Consider the following 23,351-nt stretch of genomic DNA (forward strand, 5'->3'; position numbering starts at 1 on the left):
AATCTCAAAAGCAACTCCAGGCTGCAGAAGGAGCAGTTGCACGGGGCAGGTGCACGGAGAGCGGGAAGGGAAGCAGTGAGTTATCCACACACGGCTGGAAAGGCCCAGGCAGACTCCACTGGCAGCCCGCATAGCTCACCAGAACAGGCACGTGGAGCACGCCGCTCTCTGCTGAGGGCCAGGGAACCAGGCTAGTGGCCTGGTCACGGGCCCGGGTCACAGCTGCCCTCGTCCTATCAGAGGAAAGAGGAGTTCCTCAATCCTAGACAGTGGGGAGCCTGTGGGAGCAGATCCCAGCCGAGGGAGAAGCCCCAGGAGCCTCAGCCAGCATTCTCCACACGCTTCTCTCACCGGATAGCTCAACGCCTGGCGCAGAACAGCTGCCTGAAAACCCAGCCAGGGATGCAAGGGCAGCCCACAAGGAGGCTGTTTGCACAACTACAATCAGACCCTCCAAGGAAACTTCTAGAGCCAGAGGGACCTCAAAAAGCACGTCAGACTAACAGAACTCATTATGGAACTAAGAATCCTAACACGGCGTGCTTCGGGTGGGACAGAGGGAAGAGGGAAGAAGGTTGACGCTTTTGGATTTCTGGGGGAAATAATAACAAGCAGCCCTTTAGAAGCAAAGCCTGACACCTGTTAACATTCTGTGAAGTCCCTCTGGTTCTTCCACACCACAACCTAGTCCTCCCTTCCTCACATGCGCTTGGTTCCTTGAGACCAGGCTCAGGAGTGCCAGGATGCAAGTAAGGCAGCCCGACTCTGCTCTGAGTTGGCAGGACTGGGAGGACGCATTCAGAGTAGGTGACATTTAACGACTGGGTACAGAGGCCAGTCAGTAACTGATCCCATTGGACAAAATGAGCCGCTGTCCCAGCCTCTGCTCCTTGGTAACGGGCACATGGCCCTTCCCCTCCGCCCCCCATGAAAGCCCTCACCCTGTTGTTCTGACTCACTGAGAGGTGGGACATCCTCTGTATTGTGCACTGCCTCTCAGTGTATGGCTCAGCCGATCATTACAAGCCAGGAATCAATTAGCTCCCAAGGGAGCCCAGAGACCACACACGTGTCAGAAAACTGGCAAACAGGAGGGAATGAACACTCGGGGGCTAAAACGCACTTCCCAAAACAAAATCACAGCAGCCATTTTGAGTAAATGTGGAGCTACATTTTCACCAGCAGAATACCCACCAGAGGGAGGACAAACATCCCTTTGACCTGTTGGAGTATAGGGCATTTTCCTGTTTGTTTTGGCATTTCCTCATACCAAGGCCATGTTCTGGAAGGTGCCTGGGACAGTGCATGAGGGCATCTCCTGGGATGATGCTCATGTTCTATATCTTTATCTGCACCTCAGACTTGTCAAAACTCCGCAGGTGTACACTCAAGGTTTGTGCATGTTTGTAAATTCTACCTCCAAGGGAAAACAAGCCATGAACAAACATTAAACTCTTACTGAATGCACATGGAACTGCTTGGAGGGAGTGTACTGGTCTCTGCAGTGTGAGATAAAATGGACTGAAGAATGGATGGAGGAAGGAGACGGGGGAGAGAGCAAGTCAGGAGCCGGCAGTGCTGGAATCTGGGTGGTAGATGTAAGCCGCTCACAGAATTCTTGCAACTTCGCTGTCTGAAAAGGCCTAAAATGTTGGGGACTATAAATTCTGAGTTATCTAACAGGATTCCTCTAGATAAAAGTTCCTCTATCTTTTCCAGACTATAGCAAGGGGTGAGTGAAGTCACACTATAATATACAGTCTGAGGGCATTGTTGGCTCCCCTGCAGCAGAGACAAGAGGGAGAACCTCAGAGGCTAAGAAACACACTGGTGCTTTTGGACAGTGGCCCTTTAACTGGTTCTACAGTTAAAAACATTAACCTATAAGATAGGGCTAAAGAATGAAACGACACCAGACTTGCTAAATACGTCTTGTTTATTAAGGCTTGTATTCTCCTAGAGGAAAAGTTATCCCATGTCTTCCGTGACTCCACACAGGCAGTAACAGTTCAGAGGAAGAGACACGTTCTAAATACAAGTCTAAGTAATACAGCTTAAACTTTAACTCAGAGGGTCTTTTGGAGTAAATAGTTTTCAGAAGGTATCTGCTCTCTAAACAGTAAGATCCTCTACAATGGGCACGTGCAGATTTGGTGTGCGAGAGCGACAGGCATGAGCACCATTTTCATGCTTAAACTCAGACTCCAGGTGGTGGCGAGTTCTTCAACGGTCCCTCATTCCACAAAACATGACAGCAAATTCAGTTTCTAAAAGGTTTTTTGTTTGTTTTTTGCTTTTTTTTTACCCATTCAACAGGAAAAGGAAATTAGACACACACGGTGAAATTTACAATCGGTGGCATCATCCATCGCACTGTCTGTACTATCAGATCCTACATTAAAGCTCACATTATTGGTATAAAAACTTAAAACGGCATTAGGATTCTCAAGTGAAGGAAAAGGGGGAATTAAAATGATCTGCACACAACAAGGGACACCTGAACACTGACCCCACGCCCTGCGCAGGCTGGGTCCTGTCATCATCCCACCGGATCAAAGGGCAGAGCAGTGAGAGATGAAGCGGCCGCTCTGGATGCTGAGACTGCAGGAGACACGTTCCAAGGAAACAGCATGTTCACCAAATTTGAAACACTAAAATTCTTCTGTCTAGTAGAAAAATCAAACTGGTAGGGTAGCATTTTAGATAACAGATAATAAAAATGGCAAACCAGCCAAACAAGGTGATCCTCAACCTGTTGATTTCAGCATTTTGAAGAGAAGTATTTTAACAGATATGCTACATGACAAAACGACTCATGGTTTATGTTCACTGTAAAGCAAAAAAGGGTGAGAAATGAGAAGTCTCACATAAGGATGTTAAATGACAATATAAGAACATAATTTCTGCCAAAATAAAAACAAAAACTTTGGGATGATTTAGGTTTTTTGTTTTGCTTTTTTTTGTTTGTAAGGATACTATATTTCACATTAGGTCAGTCTGAGTGACAAGCTGACAAAACATACTCCTTTATTAGTGAGTTCTACAATACTATAATACACAGAAAAATACAATGAGTGCAGATCCGTCTGGGCAGAAATGAACTAGAGGTGAAGATGTGCTCGCCGAGCCTGCGCAGGAGGACAGTGCACAGGAGGACAGCTGGGGCCGACGCCAGGAGACAGCACCAAGCACACTGTTCTGAAACTGTTTCTCAGTCAAATGTTAGAACATATAAGAAACTGGTTTGTCCTTATTGTTTGTTTCGATTCTGTCGTTCCTGTAAAAACAAAGAGAAAAAAACTGTAACATGTTGAGTGAACGTGCCTCACAAACTCCCTCAAAGTGAGGTCCCAGGCCGCCCTGTGGGCTGTGGCCGTAGATTTGGACCCCTGCTCCCCAGAGACCGGCCACGCCAGCACGTAGTACTTCCCTCTACCACAGCAGCTCCCAGCTTCAGGATCTTGGCCACACAGGTCGGCCTCTGACAACCGCCTATTCGCAGCATCCACCTGTTTTTAGGCTGGGCTCCTCTGGCCAGGTTTGTTTCCGATCATAAAAAGAACCATCTTTCCCAGAGTATGTCTGACAAGCCTGTGACTCACAGCTGATAATCTCCCCCTGAGTCTGCCTACCTGGCCTCTCACTAGTCGAGTCAGAAGGCATTTCAGTCTTTCTTTACAATGCTGCAACTGAATTCAGCTCGAGACACGGAAACGTCAGTTGTAGAAGGAGCCACACACTGATGAGCATCTCCCTGCACATGCAGCCTCAGCCTACCTGTTTCTACCAAGACGTAGTAAAGGACACCGCCATGCAGGGCTGGTCGATGGCACAATTCCCAAACGGACCAGATTACTAGAGATTTAAAGCATAAGGTAACAAATTGAACCCCTCTCTTTTGCTAAAAATGGACTGAATGTGTCTTCTGGTTAATAAAACACACCAGCTCCCTCCCCCAGATCACCCAGGGCAAGGTGCTCCTCCGAAGCACCTATGGTGCTTTTTAAACGGGGCTCCCCATCCTGAAAAAGCTCCAGGGCATCTGGATCAACAAGCTGTGTAGACAGCCACTACTCTGAGCAACATCATCTCTTCCTTACCCCGAGTTCAAAAGCTGGAAAAATTAAGAACTCCGCATTTTGCATTCTCTTAAAAAAAATCACAGGTCCTACTCCTCCCAGAGAGGAGATGCTAATCTTTCCTGAGTTCCAAATGGCTGCTGCTGACGCAACTCAGATGTGGACAGCCGCCCGGCGCCTGGGCTCCCTTCAGCCATTATAAATAACTACTAAGTTCACCACATGCTCTTTAAAAAAATACTATTACTCATGAAACTGTTAAATACTCTCTTCTCAAAAAACAAACCAACTTAAGAAAGGAAGTACAGCTCATTCTTCAGAGCAAACATCCCAGGAAAGGCTGGTTCTTCACATTCTCCCTTTACCCGGTTTTCCGCTGAGCCACGTGTGTCTGTGCAGAGGACGCTGGGCCGCGGCCGGGGCCAGGGCTGAGGCGGCATGAGGAACTCCCCCACTTGACTCTCACTGTCATTCAAAACCTGCACTATTTTAAGCACCCGAAGGAGAGACTATTGCCAGATTAAAACCCACAACCTTAAGGACCTGGTCTGACACGGCTGCTGCTAAGTTAGTGCCTCCTGAGGGAATCAGCACATTCTCAGACTGACAGTGAGGCACATGGCAGTACAGCCATCCTGCAAAATGTCAACCACATTTTACTTTCTAAACACTGACATACTTTTACACTGATCACTTGAAAACAATGGAGTCCAACTCTATAAAGGATAAACCAAAGGTGTGTGTGCTCCCAGGCATCTTGGGAGAGTCTCCCATGCAAGCCGCCCGGGCAGCCTCCCCAGCGAGCTCAAGTTTGTAAAGGAGTCCCTTCCTGACCTCAGCTCTGCACACTTCACTCCTAATACACCAGATCCCTCCCTGCAAATGCTGAGGGAGAAAATACTAGAAACCCCAAGATCCAGATTCCGATTCCTGAATGAACTGACAACCACGGAGCCCAGAGCACTCTGGCGGAAGTTTCTGGGGCCCAGGCCAAGAACCACCTACACTCCTCGCCACAGCCCAGTGCACTCGAAGGAGATCCGAAATCCTAGCAGAACATTAACAAGTCAGTGTTCTTACCTGTCACTTGCAATAACAAGAATTAACATAACCCTGATACATAAGGGCCAAAGGCTTTTCAGGTGGCTAACCCGTGGTTTGGGAGTCTGTCCTATGACGCTTGGCCTCACCTCCAGAGCACTCCTCGAGAGGGCAGGAGCAGTGCCCAGAAAAGCATCACAGGAAAGCTCAACTGCGGCTGTTCTGGGAGAACTTCAAAGCTTTTTGAGCTCCCTGGAGGAAGAGCGTGCAGAGCCGAGGGCCCCATGGGTCTGACATGGGCAGGGGCCCCATGGACACCACCACCCGGAGACTCACTTCCCAAAGCCAAACAGCTAACACGGCCACCTAAGGACCTAGTTGCTACAATGCAAGTTTTAGGACACTACAACCTTAACACCAACCAGGTTAGGTGCAGAGATTTATCCTTAAGCTCGTGATAACCTTCGGAACCCAGTGAGCTTAGGAAAAGACCCAGGTATTACTGTACTTAAGAGCAACGACAGACACACACACACACAGCCAGCGACCAGCTTAAAGTCAACTGAAGACCTCAAGTTTCATGACCAATTATCTCTGTTCCAGCCCTGTAAATTCAGCAATTATTTTATTTTATACCTAAGAGAGCTAAAATATAGAATTTCAGTAACTGGAATAAACGACAAGCCCTTCTCTTTTCCACATAAAAGTTAAAGAGAGACAAACTGTTTTCACAGTTGTGCAAACCCTAAGTTGTCACAGTCTATGTAACTTTCATAACTGTTCATAATACTGTGCATTATCTCTGTGCTCCATCTACATGCCCTTCTGCTAAAAATGCTTCAGGACATCTGAAGCTCACAGATGAGTAATGCTATTATTTAACACAGAGGACTGACAAAGCATTAAAAACCCATCTATTATCAACTGACACTTCAGGAAGGGAAGGACATTTTAATACCAAAAGAGCAGGAGAAAATCTCAGGTTGAATTCTCTCGAACCAAGCAGCTTTACAAAGTACATTATACTGTCCTTATTTTTCCCACTTCTGGGCCAGCTTATGGGCACTGGAGCCCCATTCTACAGAGCAGACAGATTCACTCCAGTCTCTGGGAAGCTCTCTGTGGTTTAACAGGAAATTAGGACCCTCTCAAGAGACCAGACTCAAGGTTTTCGCTGTTGGTTCTACGTGCTCATATTTACAGTTACAAAATGTCCGCATTCCAAACCTCCCCCTTCCCCCGGAGCTTCCCACCTGCTGAGGGCAGTGCCCTGGGAGGCCCTCGGCGGGTGGGCGCCCCAGCCCCCAGGCCACGGCCTGCAGCTCCAGCAGCCTGGCTTGTCTACCCCAGCGCCATAGGACACTTCTAAATGTTTCTGAGTTGACAAAGACGAGGAAGTACTCTTCTAGGAAAGACCACAATTCACAAAGAAAAAAGAGTAAATTAATTACCCTCAACTTCTTTGAATTTGTGCACTGTGGTCTCATCGTTACGCTTCCTAAAACTTGAAAAGGATCAAAGGCGATGTAGTGATGCCCACTCCAATGTCACCCCTGGTGACCACACTCGGGGAAGCCCAGGTGACACTGCCTGTACCCTCTGTGAGGGGGCCACCCTATCCGCGGCCACTGGGAACTGCGGTCCGGGCCCCAGACAGGGACCACTGGCTTTCGACCGTGGCTCTCGATCCCGGCCAACGCCCCAGTCTCAAGCACATGTCCGGGAAAGGCAGACTCACCTTGCGCACCACTTCCTCCTCCTCCTGGCGCTTCTCATAGTGAGAAAAGTCGTCGAAGATGGAGGTTGTGTGCTTGTAGGAAGCGATGATTTTCAGCACTTGCTTCGCTTTTTCTAAGGGCACCTCCTGGGTGTCCCGGGAGTTTGTGACCGGCTTGTTGTCGTTATTCTCCAGTCTGATGTGCCGCAGCTGGTTATTGGGCACGTCCTTCACAAAAATCCACTTCACGTCAAACTTGCCCTTCCACTTGTCCTGAGACCAGACGCCAGCACTCGTGCCGTAGTCCACAGGCGACTTCATCTCAGCCACCCCGCAGAAGTGCCCGCTCCCATTGACGCTGAAGAGCAGGTAGACAGGCCCCTTGCTGCTCATGGAGCGGAAGGCACCGTCCAGGCGCTTGTTGCCGTGCTCCGTGCTACACCAAATGGAGTACTTAATGGAGCGGTGAATGTCATCCTCGGAGTAGCTCTTTATTATGAACACACGTCCGCTTTTAAGGTTCCAGTCAAACTCTTTAGGATTATAGCTGTGGGCAGCCTTCAGTTTCTCAAGGACGGGGTGGGATTCCACACTCGAGGCAGAATTAGGCTGGGTATTTCCAGGAGAGTTACTATCACCGCCAGTTCCTCCGCTCTGCCCAAACGCCGCGTTTCTGTTGCGAGGGGCGACCCAGCGGGTTTGGGGTGGCTGCTGAGGGCTCTGATACTGTGGCTGGGCCAAAGGGGGAGGCTGAACGGGAAGAGGCTGCACAACCGGCTGGGGCTGTGGGGCAGCCTGGGGGGAAGGCGCCCGCTGGGCAGCTGGGGCCTTGGGCACAGGCCCCTTGTTATCCCACGTGCCAATGTCCATGTTATGCTTTATAGGCGGAGGGGGCAGTGTGCCCCCAATTACAGGTCCACTCTTGGCTTTCATTTTCGGTTGTGGTTTTGCCGGCTTGCTGGCAATGGCAGCCCAAGAGGTTGGCTTTGAAACTGGCATATTTATATTGGTCCCACCATTGCCAGAAAGGACACCAGTCATTGCCACACTGCTGACGACTGACCCTACCGTTTTGACTGCAGAGGTTGTGACATCCCCAATCTTCAGGCCCACCATGCCCTGTTCCAGGCTGTTCATTCCAGGGGCCTTGTTGAGGGTGTCACTGTGAAAGCCCGTCTGCCCGTCCACGATCGTGCCGCCCAGGGAGCTGGGTGGGTAGGTGTAGCTGCTCCCGTAGGCTGAACTCTGAGCCTGCTGCCCCTGAGACCCACTCGTCCCCCAGGCTGAGAAGGCAGGGTTTTCGGGGAAAAAATTAAACCTGTGCTGATAGATGTTGTTCCCCAAGCCCCCAGGCTGCCCAAAAACAGCATCGTGCATAAAATGATGGTCTCCGTTACTGAGCTGTCCATAGGTGGTGAGGTATGGGATCGGAGGGTCCCCTCCAGTAGACCACGGCGCCTCGTTGAGGGAATAAGGAAATCCAATGGACGGTGGGTAATAACTGGACAGGTAGGGGTCAGCCATGGAGGGGTAACTGTTACTCTGCGGAAACAAGCATGTGATGAGTTAGTTTTCACGACACGGGAATACAATGAAAATGACAACCACCTCCTGCTTAAGTGCAGGGTGATCAGAAACAAGATTTATACAGCACTGGTCATCACGTCCAACAGGAAAGCTAAGATGGCTGAGAACACAGCGAAGTGAGAGAAATTAATAACAAATAAATCCAGGGGGTCATCACCAAACACAAAGCACATCTGCAATGATCCAGACTCAAGTGAAGTGAATGAGCTCAGCCACGCCAGAACTGGCTGGATGGCAACCTACTCAGCAATCCCTTCAAGAAGCCATCCATTTAAAGGAACCCAGGGTGCGGAATGAACCTCTGGTCCCACTGGCAATCATGCTTATGGTGGACATTGACAGCATGGGCAGCACAGTGGAAAATGAGCACAGCTTTAAAGAGGCAGGAAGCTATTTCTAACAGCAAGCTGGGGTGTTCAGGGCTACAGGGTGGTTTGCCCCACAAACTGATTTCAAGCTGATTGCTCACGGACGTCCCACCTCATCAGGAACCCCCTTTTCCACTCTTGACTCACAGGCTTCCATACCACCTGTCAAGAGCCACTTCAGAGGCCCCTTGCACATGCCTTTCCTGACAGCCCACCCCCCCCCACCTCTGAGTCCAAAGGGGTCTTGCTACCTCACATCCCCATGGCATGTGAGCCCCCCATCTCCAGGCTCTAGGAGTAGGCCTCGCAGCGTGGGGGCTCTGGCTGGCTCCAGCTCCTTCGCCACGAGTAAGCCTCCCACTCTGCTCTCTGGGCTGGAGGAGCCCTCACTTCAGGCTCCAGCCTCACCTGGGCTCCCTTACTGAGAATACACCTCTCTGTGGTGGCTGGAACCTCAGAGAGAGGGTTTAAAGTGGCTGGACTGCAAGGCAGCAGCACCCGGCAGAGAACACAACTGCAGCAGGGCCTTGTCTAAGGCACCTCCAGAAAGCTGCCCAGGGCGGGAACTGAGTCCCGGGCTCAGGAGTTCTGGGAAGGCGTCTCCTTGCAAAGAGACCTGGGGGTCTGGTCAGAACTGCTACCGTCTGAGGTAACTTAAATGCGCTCCTGGGGAGTGGGAACAGGGTGGGGGGTGCTGAGGAGCAGGGATGTGGGGTGAGGAGGCTTCCCACCCAGGGCAGCTTCTCTGAGAGCGGAAAGGCTGTGAAGACAACCAAGAGTGGGGGCAAACGAGACGTCCTCCAGTCTGGGAGGCCCTTTTCTGATTCCTTCATAGTCCCCATCCTCTCCCTGTCTCCCAGATAACCAGAAAGTTCCACACGGAGAGCAGTGGCTAGAGACCTCCTCCCTGGCTGCAGAGAGTGGCTGGTGTCCTGGGTGCAACCTCTAGTCTCGATACCTGAGAAGGGAACTGGGCTCAAGCAGCCAGGGAGGGTCTGGAAAGCCAGATGACATTGCAGCTGTTTCCCTGGAATGAGATGGGCAGTAACTCTGCGCCCCCCAGAAGACCCAGTGGAGAGCAGGCCGGTCCCTCAGCACATCCCAGCCCAACAAGTGACCACGGGGACAAGGGGGACCCAGCCACCTGGCCACCGGTTTCCACTGCCACATCCTGCCTCCCTGTCCCATCCTAGGATTCTTGGGGCTTCAGGAATCAGATTGCCTTCCTGTTGGCTGCTCCACTAGACAGCAGACTATTCCAGAATCACCTTTTAAAATGCAGAAACAACGCTCCCTACACCAAAAAGTCTTTGACATTCTCAGGGAATTAACAACAAAGACAACAAATGGGTACCATCAATGTTCTCTAAGCATGGGAATGGCTCGAGCTACCTTCCCTTAAAGGATTTCAGTGACTCTGGCCCCTTCAGTGTAACCTCTCCCTCAATTTGCCTCCACCCAATCTGGGCCCTCAGGGCAGCCTCTCCAGTGGGCCAGAGACAGGAGGGAGGGCAAATCAGTGGGAAGTTTGGGCAGAGGACTTGCTCTGCTCTGCAAGGGGCAGCCCCAGGGGCTTAAGCCTCTGACCTTGGTGCCCAACAAGGTTCAAGAGGACAATGGGGATGGTCCTGCCAGAGGGAGGCCAGCCCTCCTTCTCCTGTCAGCTGGTGCACTCTCCTTAGCAAGGCTGTGTTCACATCAAGGCATTCTGCCTCACCCGCAAGGAGGACACATGGGAGAAAAGAAGACCTAAGTGGCTGTGTGGCATTCCAACCACTTGGCCACAAAAACAACCAGAGCAACGGGACGGTGGTCACAGAGCGCTGTGCTCCACACAAGAACCCCCAGGGCCAGCTCCTCACTTTCAACTGACACTTAAGCCTTGATCTTAACAGGACCGAATTTAGGAGATGAGATGACATGCATTATGTTAACCGTTTAACATCCCTCAAAATCCATCTCGAGTACTACTGTTACATGGACAAACCTAGCATCCGAGTAACATGGGCACCACTCTGCGGACGGGCGGTACTCAGCTGCTTCCAGCTAGGACTGCCTGGGGAAAGATGGGGCAACCACGGCATCACCTGGACCTCCACCTCCAGTCACAGGTAAGACCAAGGCCACAGGCGTCTGGGGGAGGCAGGGGCTGGTGGCCTGGCAGTGGCAGCCCTGGGAGGACCTTACCCCTCTCCTCCTGGGATCTGTCAGTGCAGGCAGGTCACTATGAGGTGAGCACTGGGAAAGCTGCAGCTTACTGAAATGTCGTACAACTTAAACACTTAAATCCACACGACAAAAGGAATGGAGACATCTCCCTTCAAGTTCCCAGATGTGCTTTAGGAAGAGCTTCCTCAGAAGTGGCTGCAGGCCTACCAGGGGCTGTCCCCATGTGCACCAGGTCCCACCCCACACTGCCATTCTTGGGGTCCTCCTCAGCACAGGGCTCAGAGTCACCGGAGTCATAACACAGGGAGAGCTGGGCTGTGAACCAGCCCTGCCCAACTCCTCCACACGCTGTCCATCCTCAGTGGGCCACACGGCAGGCTGCGTGTGGTGACCTCGAGTGCAGGGAGCCCGATTTCCATTTTTACCCCGATCTTACTGGCAGCCTATTTCCTACTACATCTGTCATACTTCCTTCAACTCAGAAAGAAAAGCAGCAAATTAATTTGCAAAGCTCTCTGAAATAGTCATTTTGCACAGTAAGAAACCCTGGTGAGGTCACCCCTCTGCGGCTGGGCTGCAGTCTGCAGCTCACACCCTCCTTTCTTGTGCTGTGAGGGAAGCGGTTCTGGTCAGCCTGTCGGTCACAGCCTGTTGTGCATGGGGAACTGTTCAGGCCTGAACTCACAGCGCAACTAAAACCAACTTACTTCCAATGTGAACTGCAGTGCAACCCCCAACTGAAGATGCAGAGCCTGGGCTGCCTGTGGAACACAGGGAGCTTCTCAGGACTCTGTCTTCCCTGTACCCTGGGCCGGCAGGCACAGCTCAGCACCCTCACTAAGAACTGCTTTCCAGACCAGAGGCGCTGCAGCCCAAATGCTCCTTGGTGTGGCTCGTGTGACATCAAACAAGCGCCCCAGGTAGTCCCTGTGCAGCCAAGGTGATGACTATGAAAGCTTGCTTACCAGGGATATGGAGGCATAAACCCAAGTGATGAAAATGAATTCTGAGCTCTCTGAGCAGACTAATACCTCTGAGCAGTGAAAGGAGCAGCACAGAGCGAATCCTCTTAAGGACACGGCACTACACCACCCCTGATGAACGCTTGTGCGTGCGAGCCTGCTGATTACAGCCTGCGGCATAACAGAGGGCCTCGGGAGGGCAGGCTCATAGGTCTTCAAGGCAAGATCAGTCCAGTGAGGTTGGAAAAGACATCCCCAAATGCTGGACTCTTAGGGTGCCTCCATGGGACTAAGTTAAAAAGGATCAACAAAGTGAGCGCTGCAAATAAAATCAATGCCAAATGTGAAGTGACCATCATCCCAGGTCATTTTCTTTGAAAAACCAGAGTAAGACACAATAAAGTCATCAATCTATTTAGAATTAAGAGTTTTTCATACTAAAATTTAACCACATAAAAAAAAAAACTCATTCTGAATGATCAGAACCCTTTACTTTAAAGTTGAAATATTTGCTTGCTAATTCGTTTTTGGGAGAAGAAAGGAATCTGAAATTACTCAAATGCTTTAAGTTTCACAAACAATAAAGCGACTCAGCCATTAAAGTGAGTGACCAAGAGAAGGGAGGGAGAAAGCGAAAGGACCCTTCAAAAGCCCAAGGTAAACACAACACTTTTAGAGTATGTTGAGAGGCATTTACTTAAAAAGGGGGAAAAAAAAAAGACTAAATGATGTAAAAAGGAAAATGCTGGGGCAATTATGAAAACGGTGACAAAGTGACACAGACTCCTGGGAAACTGGCTCTGAGTCCAGGCCCTCACCACTGTTCCTGGGAGATGCCCTGGGAGATGCAGAGGTAGCTGCCGGCTCTTCACGTGCTCAAGGCTGCGGTTTCAGCCCCTCAGCTGGTGAGGTCATATGCAAGAGCGCAGTTTTTCTAACATCCACAGAATTTCTGCTTTTGTTTCATGCCTCGAGGCTTGTACTTTGAGCAACGTGACAACAAGAAGTATGTTAAGATTCCACTGGGTCTTGCTAGCTGCATTTTGTGATGGCAAGTCCCTACTGAGTGGGCACCATCGCTGTGTTTTAAGGAAGTTCAGTCTCTAGATGCAACTGTAAGAAACCTATGGCAGGCCAATGCCAGTGTTCTTTGCTGACCCCTCAGTTGGCCCCAGGCCCACCAGGACCGCCCAGTGCAGCAATAAGCTATGTGCCGAGTTTCTCCACAGCTCTTTGCACAGAACGGACACCCTGACAAGGCATCAATTTAGCCTGGCTTTTGGCTGGCGGGTGAAAAACCCCAAAGATGACAGAAACACAGGGTGACAGCTGAGCGCAATTTTCAAGACGAGCTGGCCTTTAAACCGAAACATCTCTCGACGCCAGACAGAAGCTCCTTGCAAACAGAGTAAAGAGGTACAAATTTCAACTTAACCACATAAGACAACATTTGAGAAATGGTATACACAAGGTATTCGAAGAGACGGCACTCGAAAGCCCACGGCATCCTAAACTCATAAAACACACCGGTTTTACCGGTCAGCACTTCAAGCGGCTCTGCTCCACGTGGAACGCATTCCTCGTGTCAGAGACCCTGACCAGCAGGCAGCTTTCTGGAAGAACACTTCAGAATAGGCGTAAACGATCAGCACTGGAGCCTGAAACACGAACATTTATAGGTCTTTCTTACAAAGCGGATGCTTCCTATTACACTTTGAACACAACTGAACTATTTAAGAGGAAAAACGAAAGAAGTTTACTTTTATTCCTTTCTGTGCCTGTCAGTTGTGACTGGGCAAAGGGATGAGTCTGGTGACAACTGAGCCCTCCACGTGCAGCCGCAGATGCCCTTGGGGACCTCCCTCAGTGCCCACACCAAACTCAAAGGCTCTGTCCTTGAAACTCTGAGTAGGAACTTCTCTGGGTCATTCAGAAAACAGTGACCCAGGAAAGCAGGAAGGCCCTGAGGGCACAGTCAGGACCGCCAGCCACCAGAGCCACCCAGGGCCCTTACCCAGAACTCTTCACCCAGAGCCCCTCACCCCCCCATGCTTTCCTTTCCCCCCTCATTCCCAAAAAGCTGACAACTGTGTATTTCGAGTCACAGAGGGAGATCCAGAGCTGCCACACCAGGATCTCCCGGGGTGACCGGGAAGGACCACGCACACCAGAACTGCCCACCCCGAGGGCAAGAGTCCCGCCTGGCACACTACACAAACTAACCTAACGGAAGGGGCTGGAAGGGGCGTGCAGAATGGAGGCCTCACAAAACAGAAAGCCATAGGAGCCTCCGTGCAGCGACTACAAACCACGTCTACGTTAAAAAAACATTTCCACAGGCTGATGGCTCCATCCACCATCCTTTCTGTGGTGATGGCTCACAGGTGTGCATGTGCCCAAGGGACAGTCGCTCAGGAAGCGTCCCACTCAACACATGCAGGTCCCACAGGTCAGCAGCACCTCAGGAAGGACTCAGTGCACTGCCAGACACTGTGCGCTTACTGCTTCCATGCTAATTTACTCACTGGCAGCCTAGCTGGACATCCCGACATGTCCTCAATCTGAGAACTGGGGACCAAAACACAAGAGAGAACCCTCCTAAACAGGAATCCTTGCCAGCAGAGTCCAAATCTAGGAGCAGCAACAATTCCCAGGCCACACTGCACAGTGGCCCACGTGAGGGAACGCGTGACCAGTGCCAGGACAGAAGGAGCCTTGGGGCACGCAGGGGAGAGAAGCACCGCGCCTCGTCAGTCAGGAGCCACAAACTGGCTCCACCTCCCAAACAAGGGCCTCTCTGGTCTTTAGTTTCTTCACTTACAAAACGAAAGGACCAGGGAAGTGAGGACGTGAAAGCTCTCCTGTGTCGCGTTTCCCACACTCTAACATTTGGGCGTTGCTGGAAAACCTGCCCTCAATCAGGAGCAGGAGCTCACGCTCACGCTCACACGCTGGGCTGATTCACCATCATGCAAGGTGAAGGGGCTGTTTAAGGCTGTTCGCTGGCAGCATCAACCGACAACGGTCTTTCCACACGGTTCCCCCTGGACTCCACTGACATCAGATCATCTACTCCATTCTCTGTGAGAAAGATCAGCCCCGAGCTAACGTGAGTACCAATCTTCCCCTACTTTATCCGTGGGACGCCTGCACAGCACGGCTGGTGAGTGGAGCAGGTCCACACCCAGGATCTAAACCTACGAACACCGGGCTGCCGAAGCGGAGCACACAGAAGTTTAACCACTCGGCCACGGGGCCACCCCTTCACCTACTCCATTTTTAAAGAAATCCTCCCGAGTGACACAAAAGCTCCTACTTTATAAAAATATATTTGAAGTGGAGTGAAGCAAACTCCCTTTTTTCGTTAAAATTCAATACACAATACCGCTATATTATTCAAGTCATGTAAGAAAAAACCAGATAGTCAAAAAAATAAGTCCATTTAACGTCCTGCCATCACCTCTGGTGGAAAGGCCATCAGCGAGGCCGGGTCAGCTCTACTCCGCAGCACCTTGTCCTGCCCAGAGGAGGCGCAGAGGTTCAGTGCCCCCTGTACAGGGTCTCCCAGGTCCCTCAGCTTCTCACTTGCCAGAGCAGTAGAAAGGAGAACAGAAAGGTTCTAAGAAACCCTAAGATGCTTTAGAGAAGAACAGATTAGGAAAAAAAGAGGCAGACTAGCTTTACCACCCCCCAGGGAAGCGGCAACGCCTGGTTTCACTCTAGAGCAAACATGCAGAGTGCCTGTTGAGAGGGGTTGAACTGTGCTTGAACCCGAATCCAATGAGCCTCGTGGTTTGAATCAGGGCAGCTCAGTCCCCAGGACACACCTGCCTGGACATTTCTGGTTGTCAGATGGGGGGACAGGGGGTGCAGTTACTAATGGCACCCAGTGGATGAGGGTCAGGAAAGCTGCTAAACATCCTACGACGCACAGGACAGCCACGAAACAAAGAACGTTTCAGTCCAAAAAGCCCATAGTAGCAAGGGAGAGAAACTCTGAAACACCCGAGGAAAACAGCACAGCTGCAACACCCTGTCTCAGATGCCAGCCTCCCAACAATCCTATGAGGAATCACCACCACCTGTTTTACAGAAAAGGAAACTGAGGCACAGAGAGAGCAAGCCAGCTGAGAAAGTGTCACACAGCCAGTGGTGGAGTTAAGATTTGAACTCAAGGCCAGAGTCAGGCTCCAGAGCCCAGCTCCTAGCTGCTCTTCCAGACCACAATTCCAATCGTTCCGAGCTAAAAATAAAGTCACAAATATGGCAGTAGAGGTGTATTAGAAAATTCAACCAAACTAATGCAAAAATACACTTTGAACAATGAACTCACCTGGTTAGATTGTCCAGAAAGGTAGGGCTCAAAGTCATTGTCATGAACCGCGTCCTTCTGATGCAAAGAACCATTTTGTGCTGGAACAAGAAGTTGCAAAACATTAAATTTAAAAAAATTACTTTTAAATATTTTAAGTTTTAATTTGTCACAATTTAATTTAATCATAATCAATTAAGAACCTAAAGTCTATGCCCGCCAATTTCTAGTAAAAACTGCTTTTATTTTAAAGTAGACACAATCAGTATAGAACTGATATTTACACGACTAATCAGAATATCGACGCAAAATCTAGGTTACGTTTTTGGTAAAGATTTAATCATAACTTGGTAAATGTGGACAAAATAAAGGTACAAACACAACGACACGAGGAACTTGTGGCTGGGTTTTGGGGAGGACGATGTGCGCTGGGAAGACCTGTGCCTGCCAATAGAGGGGGGCTCCCCAAGGCAGGACGGCAGCGTGGGGGACAGCGGGCCGGGAAGCTCGGCGCTCAGGGGCCTCCGAGCTCGCCGCCTCCGGCTGCCCACTATCCTCCACTGTCACAGGGCCGGGCCTTCCCCACTCTCAGAACACGGTGAGCCGTCTTCGGCTACACCCGAGTAACACACACGGGTTACAACAGTCCTCCGAGTAAACATGAAGTGTCACCTACGGCTTCTCACAAGAGGGAGTTTTTTGGGTTCACCCCGAGACAACAAGGGCTGCAACCCCCGGGGTGTGGGGCCTGCCCCTCACGCGTGGGCGGACAGGCTGGTCACCAGCCCCGGAGCCTCCTCCCCTTCCCCGCGCAGACCAAGCACGCGGCGGGGGAAGGGCATCGCCCGAACCACCCACTGAGTTACTACTTCTCAAAAGTCCCGTTTCCGACCCGTCAAATCTCCGCAAACATCACAACCCAGGCTTATCTCCAGAAACCGAGGGAGGAAGTTTCCGCTTCCAGCGGCCGCTTCCTAGACCTTCTCCCCGCCCGGGGGCCGCCGTCCCGGGGCCCCTGCCTCCTCCTCCGCCCCGGGGCCTGCGCGACGCCCCCACTTCACTCACCTTTATTATCCTGTCCTTTTGTTCTCTGCACCGCCGCCGGCCGGGACGCGCGAGCAGACAGACCCGGGGAGAGGGGAGCACAAAGTTAACCACCAGGACGCCTCCCCGGCGGGCGGGCGGGGGCGGCGCCGCCACACGCGACCCCGGCCCTGCCCGCGACCCCGCCCCCCAGCCCCGCGACCCCGGCCCCGTGACCCCGGCCCGCGACCCCGGCCCCGCGACCCCGGCCCGGTCCCTACCTGGGGGTCCACGCTGGTGGCCGACATGCTTCATGAACAGCCCGGCGCGGCGCGGGGCCGGGGCGCCCGGCGGCTCGGGCCTCTCCGCGGCCGGGCCTGTCACCGCGCTCTCGCGGCCCCGGGCCCGCCGCCTCCTCCCCGGGCGCCGGCCGGGCGGCGGCGGCGGCGGCTGCTGGGCGCGCGGGCCGCTCGAGGGCGCGGCGCGGGGGCAGAGCCGAGACGGGACGCACTGACGAGGCGCCGACCCCAATGGCGGCGGCGGCGACGGCGGGGACGAGGCTGCGCGACGTCAGCGCGCGCGGGGCAGGCCGGGAGCGTCGGCGGGCCCACACGCGCCGCGCCTGCGCGCCGCCGCCCGGCGGGACGGATCTCGCGCCCGGGTCCAGGTCTCGCGCGGTGGGGGCGGGGCCGGGGCGAGCCCGGGACGTCACGTGGGCGTGGCCCGCGGCGCCGCAGCGCCGTAGCGTGAAGCGGCGGGCGGGCTGCGGCGGCAGGTGTGCACCTGCTCCGCGGTGCACCTGCCTGGCCTCGCGCCTGCGCCACGGCGGCGGCGGTGATGCTGCAGCCGCGGGTCACAAGGGCGGGCAGGCCCGGGGATCGCGTGCAGGCCCTGGCCGGCCCGGTGTGGGCGCCAACGGCACCCGCGTGCTTATCCCCGACAGGCGAAGAAGCGGAGCAGCCACTCACGCTCAGTGCCCTTCTTTCCCCATTAACCCTTTCTCGGGTCCCCGGTCACCTCGTCAACTAAATCAGGACTCGGCCCTGGTCAGCAGCCTCCTTCCAGAAACCTCCCTCTCTGTGCTTTCTCTGGAGCTGCTTCATCCCCACAAAACCTGCTCGAGTTCTCAGGGCACCTCTTGCTCCCCCTTCCCGCCCCCCCCCCCCCGGAGTAACATTGAAAAGCTTCCTGTGATTCCTATGAGGAGTTTTAAAACCTCTTCTCTTTAAATAAGTCACCGGGTCATTCATTCCGTAAGTGTTAATTGAGCACCTGTTACAAGCCCTGCCTGTGTGGGACACTGGGGGTACAGTCTTGTCCTGTGGAGCTCCCGGTGGCAGGACACCTGCACAGCCTGCACAGTGGCTGGACTGGATCAGCATTCATTGAGCACCCGCTGTGCACCAGAGCCAGGCATGCAGGGTGACAGAGAATGAGCTAGATGCTGCCCGGTGACCTGGTGGGGAGGAAGACAGGGGTAAACACATCACCTTGGATCAGAGCGGAGTCTGTGCCAGGAGGGGTGCTGGCCTGGCCTCGGGAAGGCTCTGAGGCCTGTCCCGAACTGAGGTTCAGGATGGGCAGACGCTCGCCAGCTAGGACCCAGAGCCTAGGCACAGAGGCAGCTGCCCGCACACCGGAAGGGCAACTCCCCACATCTGGGCCTTGCTTGTGTCCACTGCCGAGTGCAGTGCTGAGAAGACAGCTCAGCCTGTGGGAGATGCATGATTTAATAGTAGAGAGCAGACTATTGAGTTAGAAGCCTTTCTGGGTTCCTGGAGCAGCTAAGCCTCCCAGAAGTTAAAGAACTGGTCCAGGCCACAGAGCTAATCCACGGCCAGCTGGAGGACTTGAACCAGCTCCCAGGGCCCAGCAGCCTGCCCCGACCTTGGCGAGCACCCCTCAGCTCTGCCCCCCTGCATGACTTCCGCGAGGGTCCCTGAAGCCCCCCGACCCTCAGATGCTGATCTGCGGCTGGTTGGCTCCCTCCCTGCTTCTCCAGGAGCCACACTTGCAAAGTGTTTTAACTCCACTTTGCCAAGAGCATCTTCTGCCTCAGTAGTGAACCACTGTCTGTCCCCAGAGACAATGCCGGTAGTCCGGGGCCCGGATGTCTCGTGGGTGTGGGAGCAGGACGCGACGCGCCCCGCCTGGTGGCTGATGCAGCAGCAGGGACTGTCGCCCTACAGGGCTGTCCCAACTCAGGTCGTGTCGACCTTGACAATGGGATGATGCAGGCTGCTGCAAAAGCACTCTGTGCTGCTCACATGAGGAGAAGTGCACCTCACTTGGCGACCAAGGGGGCAGCTCCAAGCCCAGGAGGGCCCAGCAGGCCTGGCCCAGTGCTGGCTGAAAATGTAGTGCCTTGTTCAAAAAGCAGGAAGAGGCTTTTTCCTTCCTTCCACTGTCTCTCTCTGGACCTGCCTTTGTGTTTATTATTTGCTATTTAATATCGCACTCCCTCAGGCAGGGGATGCTCACAGTGGAACACAGACCCTCCTAGACACCCTGAGCCCATACCTGCACCTCGCTGCCCCTCCATGTTCACACCCAGGCCCCTGCTGGGGCAAGCGGGGCCGAGATGGCTGGGTGGCCGAGGTCACTGGGCAGGGCATTGGGGAGTGGGCGGCCAAGAATTGGTCCTAGGGGAAGAGGTACAGGGGGGCCCCAGGCCCCCGAGACTTGCCCCATTGTCCTGTTGGATGTCACCTCACAAAACACAAATTCAAAGACAAAAGTGTTGAGAATGTTAGGATGGCGACAGCAGAGCTTTAGACCCTGAGCACCAGCCCATCTGAGTGCATGAGGAATGCCGTGAGGCCAATCCCGGGTCAGGGGCCCCAAGATGCCATAAGGACTCTTCACCAGAAGTTCACAAAGAAGGGGGACCACAGGAGCCACTGTGACCAGAAAAAGAGGGGGCAGCACCAAGGAGGGAGGAGAGGGGTAAACGTGAAAAGGCCGTGCAGAGACACAGCAGGAGCTGCAGGTGGCCCAAAAGAGAGGGGCCTCGATGGCTGGAAAGGTGCTGGGAAGGGCAGGCAGGTGGGGCAGGCGTGAGGGTGAGCAGGACCAGCCCTAGAGAGAGGACTGGCGCCTGCCGGGGCCTGGGAGCCAGTGAGGAGAGTGGTGCTGGACACCACAGCCCTTGTAGATAAGCGGAGCACCTGGGGCCTGGAGCGACTGTCATGGGACCAGGAAGCCTCTCCTGCTGCCCCGATTAGCCACTGGCCTGCTTCTTCTCATGCCAGCATCACCCCATTCTGTAGAGTGACACATCCTGCTATTCTTTCGGGGAGGCCCCCTCAGTCCCTGTGTTTTGAGGGTGGGCACCTCACCTGGCCTGATCAGAGCCTGTGAGCCCCAGGCAAGGACAGCGGCTGGGTCTCTGGGGATGAGATGCTTCTGGGGACAAGATGCTGCTGTGAGCACAGGAGCTGTCAGCGGCCACCTTGGCCTGGAAACGACGCAGCGAGAGGGCAGACCCAACAAGAGAGAAGTGGGCAGGCCAGCTGAGCCCAAAGCAGTCCACCGCTGTGCTTTCGGTCACATGGACCAACACATTTCATTTTTGCTGAAGCTCTGAGTTTCTGTCATCTGCTACCGAGAGTCCTAAGCGCAACGACGATACATGACCTACAAACCTCAGGCTCAAACTACCCACAGAGGAGGGTATCGGGGGCCCAGGGCGGGTTTGTAAGCCCAGTACTGCTCAGCTAGCACCTCTTGGCCAGCTCCAGGGTCTCCATGACCTGCTCCGTACAGCCCTGCACCTTCATTCACTTCCAGTCCCCACAAGGACCAACACACACGTGTCCCCCTTGCTGTTCCCTCTGCCTGTGACACCCTTCCCCGCTCTCTGCACTGCACACTCAGCTCCTCCTTCGCCTCCTCTCCCAAGCCTCCCCTGAAGGCCCTGGGTAGTCTGTCCCTCCCTCCTGTGGCTCCTCTGAACCTCATGCTCACTGTAGGGGCACTGGGGGCCCAGCCAGGGCATCAGTTATCTGCAGAACCTATGTCTGACCCAAGCCTGAGACCCCTGCCCCAAACAGTGCTTCCTCATGGGCTTTAAAATCCATGGAATGTGAGGAGAGAGGGGGAGACAGAAAGACAAAGGTTTTGAGCCCCTATAATCTGCTTGCCCTTCAAATTCTGCCTGCATGGAGTTGGGAAATGCAGTACCTGTTTGCCCTTGCAGCCGATAAGGTCTGTTTTCCCTGGAGCATCATGGTTGGTGAGCTCCCTGATCTAGCCCTTCCTGAAGCTGAACCCAACACTACTCTGGATCCCTAGCTGAGATCTGGGGCCAAAGATGGGACCTCTCAAGTTTCCGGTTGGTGCACAGACAGCAGGGCCAGCTTTGGACGTCCAGCCGGTGGGCATCCTGGGCTCAGCAGGGCTGTGAGACCAGAAGGCTGCTGCTCACCCTCCCTCCTCCCTCTTTAAGCCCCACGCCATGACCTGGGTCCACGCCCCAGCCTCCTGGCTCAGCTTTGAGGGGGACCAGGGATGGGGAAGGGGCAGGAAGGAGTTAGGCTCAGCTGTGCTGAATCATCTTCGAGGAGAAGCCAGTTGTCCTGCTCAGGCCTGGGGCCACATGCCCCAGGAAATAATCTGATTTAACAATCCTGGGGCTGGCCCCGTGGCCGAGTGGTTAAGTTCGCGTGCTCCGCTGCAGGTGGCCCAGTGTTTCGTTGGTTTGAATCCTGGGCGCAGACAGCACAGCTCATCAAACCACGCTGAAGCAGCGTCCCATATGCCACAACTAGAAGGACCCGCAACGAAGAATATACAACTATGTACCGGGGGGCTTTGGGGAGAAAAAGGAAAAAAAATAAAATCTTTAAAAAAAAAAAACCAATCCCGAGGGGATGCAGGCTGGGCCACCCTGATGCTGTGGTCCAGACGGCTGCACTCAGCCCACAGCCAGGTTAAGGTCCAGGGGTCCAGCCGTAGCCTGTGGGAAGCCCACAGTGGGCCCATGTGCCCCCTGCTGGCCTCTTGTGGCTCTGCCTGCCACTCTCTTCAGCCCCCCAGCCAGCCAGAGCACACACGCCAGGAGACTGGGAGTCCACAGGCTGCACGGCACCCAGCAGGGGTGCCCACAGCCATTGTCCCGACAAGCTGGGCCCCACTACAGTGGTGGGAAGGAGCTCTCCGTTTGGATGGTCCCATGCAACCCCAGCTGGTTCTGAGTCTCGCAGGGAGAGTGGGGATCTGGTCCAGATCCACAGCAAATTGCGTGGGTCCCGTCTGTCAGGCTGCCCTGGAGGTCTCTCTCCCACCATCTCTCATCTGGCATCGTCTTACCAGGGAGATTTCATGGTAAAGACTCACAGCGCCCCCGAGGTTGTGGAGGTGAGCCATCCAAGGCATTCACAGAAACTGACATGCGACATTAAGTAAGAAAAACGGGTAAACAGAGCGAGTCTGGAAGGAAACACAGAGCAGCGACAGCCAACCGCTCAGTGGGGAGAGGCTGGTGCTTTCTTCAGATTCTTATTTTGAAATAACTATAGATTCACAGAGAGTTGCAAAGAAACGTACGGGGCTGGTCACCCCTCCCGATGGTGACATGTCGCATGGAACGGGGCAAGGTCAGATCCCGGAACTGGCCCTGGGGGTGCCCCAGAGCTGGTTCAGATGGTGACTTGTCTTCTCTATGTTCTGGGTATTCTCAAAATTTCCAGAATAAGCATGTTATTTAAGCTCCTTACTTCTATTTACTTAATTATATAAGCAACACATGGGTAATTTCTTGTCTCTAGAATTTCTAAAGGTGGCTGCAGACGAGCAGAGGCCGAGGCCGGTCCTCCTCCGAGGTGACCACTGCCCTTCAGGGTGATCCTCCCCACCCCGCTCTCCACGCAGCTACACGCGGACGTGCTGGAGGAACACCTGCTCCGGGGTGTGGAGGGGAGGGCGCCCGCCCAGCTCGGGCACAGAGCCCCTTCCAGGGAGTCCGACCTCAGATTCCACCTCAGGGGCTCAGCTTCTCTGCCCACCCCCACCCGTGGGCGAGAGTACGCTTCCTTCCTTCCCTTTGTAATAAGCAAAACAAGGCATGTTTGGAATTTCCGGAAGTGAGGGACA

General features: G+C 53.6%; 1 protein-coding gene across 2 annotated transcripts; it reads right to left on the reverse strand.

Annotated features, from left to right (window-relative positions):
- Positions 1–1,918: 1,918 nt before the first annotated feature.
- On the reverse strand, positions 1,919–17,799 carry YTHDF1 (YTH N6-methyladenosine RNA binding protein F1). 2 transcript variants are annotated; one of them, XM_070587776.1, is made up of 6 exons: positions 17,540–17,799; positions 17,301–17,325; positions 16,257–16,336; positions 6,859–8,379; positions 6,374–6,525; positions 1,919–3,277 (listed from the first exon to the last, which is right to left on the reverse strand). In XM_070587776.1, the coding sequence occupies exons 1-6, from the start codon at positions 17,564–17,566 to the stop codon at positions 3,223–3,225; spliced, it is 1,860 nt and encodes a 619-aa protein (XP_070443877.1). In that variant the 5' UTR covers positions 17,567–17,799; the 3' UTR covers positions 1,919–3,222. The 2 variants fall into 2 exon arrangements, with proteins under 2 accessions (XP_070443877.1, XP_070443878.1); XM_070587777.1 differs by lacking the exon at positions 6,374–6,525.
- Positions 17,800–23,351: the final 5,552 nt, after the last annotated feature.

Source organism: Equus przewalskii, chromosome 21, assembly GCF_037783145.1.
Source record: "Equus przewalskii isolate Varuska chromosome 21, EquPr2, whole genome shotgun sequence".
In the NCBI taxonomy this organism is placed as follows: Eukaryota; Metazoa; Chordata; class Mammalia; order Perissodactyla; family Equidae; genus Equus; species Equus przewalskii.

Coding starts and splice junctions, on each gene's coding strand:
- YTHDF1 (XM_070587776.1), bottom strand. CDS start 17,566: ATGTCGGCCACCAGCGTGGACCCCCAG. Junction 16,337..17,300: donor AAAAGGACAGGATAATAAAG/GTGAGTGAAGTG, acceptor TTCTTGTTCCAG/CACAAAATGGTTCTTTGCAT. Junction 6,526..6,858: donor AGGAGGAAGTGGTGCGCAAG/GTGAGTCTGCCT, acceptor GGTCTTTCCTAG/AAGAGTACTTCCTCGTCTTT.